General features: G+C 41.9%; 1 protein-coding gene across 1 annotated transcript in view; it reads right to left on the reverse strand.

Annotated features, from left to right (window-relative positions):
• LOC121916964 (polypeptide N-acetylgalactosaminyltransferase 17-like) overlaps window positions 1-3,512 on the reverse strand; it is a 17,078-nt gene that overhangs the window by 5,327 nt on the left and 8,239 nt on the right. Inside the window, exons 2-4 of the mRNA XM_042442556.1 lie at window positions 2,916-3,053; window positions 1,360-1,455; window positions 52-251 (exon numbers count right to left, since the gene is read on the reverse strand). Of these exons, the coding sequence (XP_042298490.1) occupies window positions 52-251; window positions 1,360-1,455; window positions 2,916-3,053 (434 nt within the window). The remainder of the gene's footprint in view (window positions 1-51; window positions 252-1,359; window positions 1,456-2,915; window positions 3,054-3,512) is intronic.

Consider the following 3,512-nt stretch of genomic DNA (forward strand, 5'->3'; position numbering starts at 1 on the left):
CCCCCCCTTCCTAAAATCCTTGGCTACGTCCCTGAGGGTAGCAAAAGTCACCTTTGTGAAAAAGTATAAAACCTGTATAAGACCTGTATAAAGTTCCATCGCTTATGCAGGCTGCTCTTTACTTTGTCGCAGTCGAGGAGCTGTGGGAATCTGCTCTTCATGTTATCCACCAAGCAGCGAGTGTCGGGCAAGAGGACTGTGGTTCCAAGGGCACCCAAATGAAGAAATCCTTCTTTGGTATAGCGGGCAAGCTGGATGCAAAAGGAGAAACATTCAATGTAGCTGTTTCGTGATCAGCATAGTCGGCACAGGCAGGAACAGGAAAGCTGCTGCAGCCACGACAATATATCTCTTTCCTTAAAGGGCTTCTAGTGCCTAAGAAAGTGGTCTTCCAGCAATTTTAAATGCCAAATCATGGACAGGAAAAACAAGTCTGATCTCAAAGTGGGGATAAAAACTTTGATTACTGATGTAATTTTGCATTTTGCAAAATAGACATTGTCATAGAATCATAGAACCATAGAGTTGGAAGAGACCGCAAGGGCCATCCAGTCCAACCCCACTCTGCCATGCAGGAAATCCAAATCAGATGAGAAAGCGAGGAGAATGTTTACACCAACAACATATTTCATTTATTAAACCTACCTGTGGTTACTTGGATTGCAGTAGAAAGATTAGGTGAGGGACGCCATATGCAGATGTATTTTTGTAAGAGCACTGAGCTCAGAGACGGGGCCTCTCTATATTCTATACCATTGGGATTATCCTCCACGTCTTCCTTGCAGTAGTCCTGACCTTTCTTAGCTTACATTTAGAGCTTACTTACATTTCACCTGGACCCAATACATGTGGGAAGAGTGTCACGAATATTCAGATTCAGAACTATGTGTGATTCCATGTTGTCATTACAATCTGTTCACTAAAGTTATATTTTTAATTTTTAGACCATGCTCTCTTCCATCCCAAACATGGTTTCTCAGCACCACCTCCCAAATCACTCAGAATACTGTCATTATTAGTGAGGATTAGGGCTGTGTGCAATGCTCATATGTACGCTCTTCGCTGCCGTTATGCTCAGTACCGTGTGTACCCTCACTTTTGTATTGTTAAAATAAGTTCCTGATAGTGCACACCTGAATAATAGGGAATGATTGTGCAAGATGGTTTAAGCTGTGGAGTATGTTTGTGAGATCCTTTATCCAGGATGAGATGAACTCTTACAGCAATGCAGATTGCTTTCAGCTAAGATTGCAGTTAGACACATTCATAATTCACCCACTCATCCTAAACGTAATATCAGCTTCTACTAACAGTTATAACAACCCTTCTTTCATGCAATGATAACATATCTGCTCTAACCTGAGGCCCCCATCCATGACACGGATATAGGATCGCTGTGTGATTTTCTTGTGGTCCTTGGTCAAGGCAGACATCTTTCACTTTATTATTGCGTAGCTGAAACAAATTCAAAGCAGAATTATTTCCTGTAGCTCTATGAGAAAGGTACTCTAATGAATAACATGCATTTTCTGAACAAGAGTATCTGAGCATCCGGTTATTTGGAGTGAAGTCCATATGAAGGAATAGCTTTCAAGCCAGACTTCAAAGCCTTGGTTGGATGACAGATTAACCCTCAAAAAATGCTATGCTGCTTTTAAAAATACTGTTTCCATTAAAAAAAAATCTCACTAAGACCAAGTAATTTAAAAAATGCCTAAAAACGTAGCAAATGTCACTAATGGGAGTCTGCTTCCCTTCCGATTGAAAGCTTCTATGATTTTATGATCGAACACAGTTATCTTTAGGCGGGACTGATACGTTCTTCAAGAACTGATCATTTTGCTTTGATGATTATCACTGAAAACGCCTCCTTGATTAGATGAAAGATAAGTTTGTTTGAAACTTATAATCTGTTTACAGACTGTTCTTGGGTTAATCTTGTTATTTGGTTCTAATCTTAATCATTGTGTGTGTGTGTGTGTGTGTAAAAGACAAAGCAATCTGTGATATTTTCAGTGCATTAAAGCCCTTTGCTCATGGCCTCTGACTACTGGAATCTCAATAATCACTTTCATAGAATCCTAGAGTTGGAAGAGACCCCAAGGGCCATCCAGTCCAACCCCATTCTGCCATGCAGGAACTCTCTGCCAAAGCATCCCTGACAGATGGCCATCCAGACTCTGCTTAAAGACCTCCAAGGAAGGCGACTCCACTGCACTCCCAGCAAGGAGTGTGTTCCACTGGCAAACAGCCCTTACTGTCAGGAAGGTCCTCCTAATGTTGAGCTGGAATCTCTTTTCCTGCAGTTTGCATCCATTGTTCCAGGTCCTAGTCTCTGGAGCAGCAGAAAACAAGCTTGCTCCCTCCTCAATATGACACCTCTTCAAATACCTAAACAGGGCTCTCATATCACCTCTTAACCTTCTCTTCTCCAGGCTAAACATCCCCAGCTCCCTAAGTCGTTCCTCATAGGGCATGGTTTCCAGACCTTTCACCATTTCACCAGTCCAGTTTCTCAACATCCTTTTTAAATTGTGGTGCCCAGAACTGGACACAATATTCCAGGTGATGCCTGACCAAAGCAGAATATAGTGGCACTATTACTTCCCTTGATCTAGACACTATACTTTTATTGATGCAGCCTAAAATTGCATTGGCTTGCATCAATAAAAGTATACTTTCCATACACACACACACACCAAAAAAAGGAGCTTTGTACAGCTGGAGACAGATTCCTCATAAATCTATGGAATGGCCCTCTGGGTCCTGCTACACATTTAATGGAAGGAATATGGTCTGCTGATTCTGGATCATTCCAGCACATTGCAGCCTCTGCAATACTGACTCATTAGGCACTTCCTGGAAAGAAGAACATAAAACATTGAATGCCTTCTGTATTCACAGTGTTCAATTACCTCTCCGTAGGCAATGGTGTTATTGTATCTTCGCATTTCTGGGTAGACATGGTCCAGATACCACTGGAAGTTTTTACACTTTAACGTTTTTCGGAGTGCTTTTCGTTCAGAAACATCTCCAATGTCAATTCCTGGGTTCTGAAAAAGACATCCCATTAAACCTCTTGGATTTCTAGTTCTTCCTGACATGAATCCGTCTCTTATTTTTTCCCCTTTTCTTTACAGATCAAAGTTATGAAAAGCTTGGGAAGTCATTTCTGAACTATAGGCCTGTTCCAGACTGCCAAAATAAATCTGCTTTGGGTCTCTTTGGAGGTATGCTATTTAAATGATGCCTGGGTCCTAAGAGTCCGGAGTCGCGCCAAAGCCACACTCCATTCCTAAGCACCGGAGTGCAGCTTTGGTGCAGCTTCCGGATTCTTAGGATGCATGCGTCATTTAAACAGCATACCTCCAAAGAGACCCAAAGCAGCTTTATTTTGGCTGTCTGCAACAGGCCATAAATGCATATGTTTACTCATTACACCAAACTGTCTTACAACTGTGTGAAACTGGAGGAGAATATGCCTTACAAACACATGCACCTACCTCCAGAGG

Source organism: Sceloporus undulatus, chromosome 11 (genome assembly GCF_019175285.1).
Source record: "Sceloporus undulatus isolate JIND9_A2432 ecotype Alabama chromosome 11, SceUnd_v1.1, whole genome shotgun sequence".
Lineage (NCBI taxonomy): Eukaryota > Metazoa > Chordata > Lepidosauria > Squamata > Phrynosomatidae > Sceloporus > Sceloporus undulatus.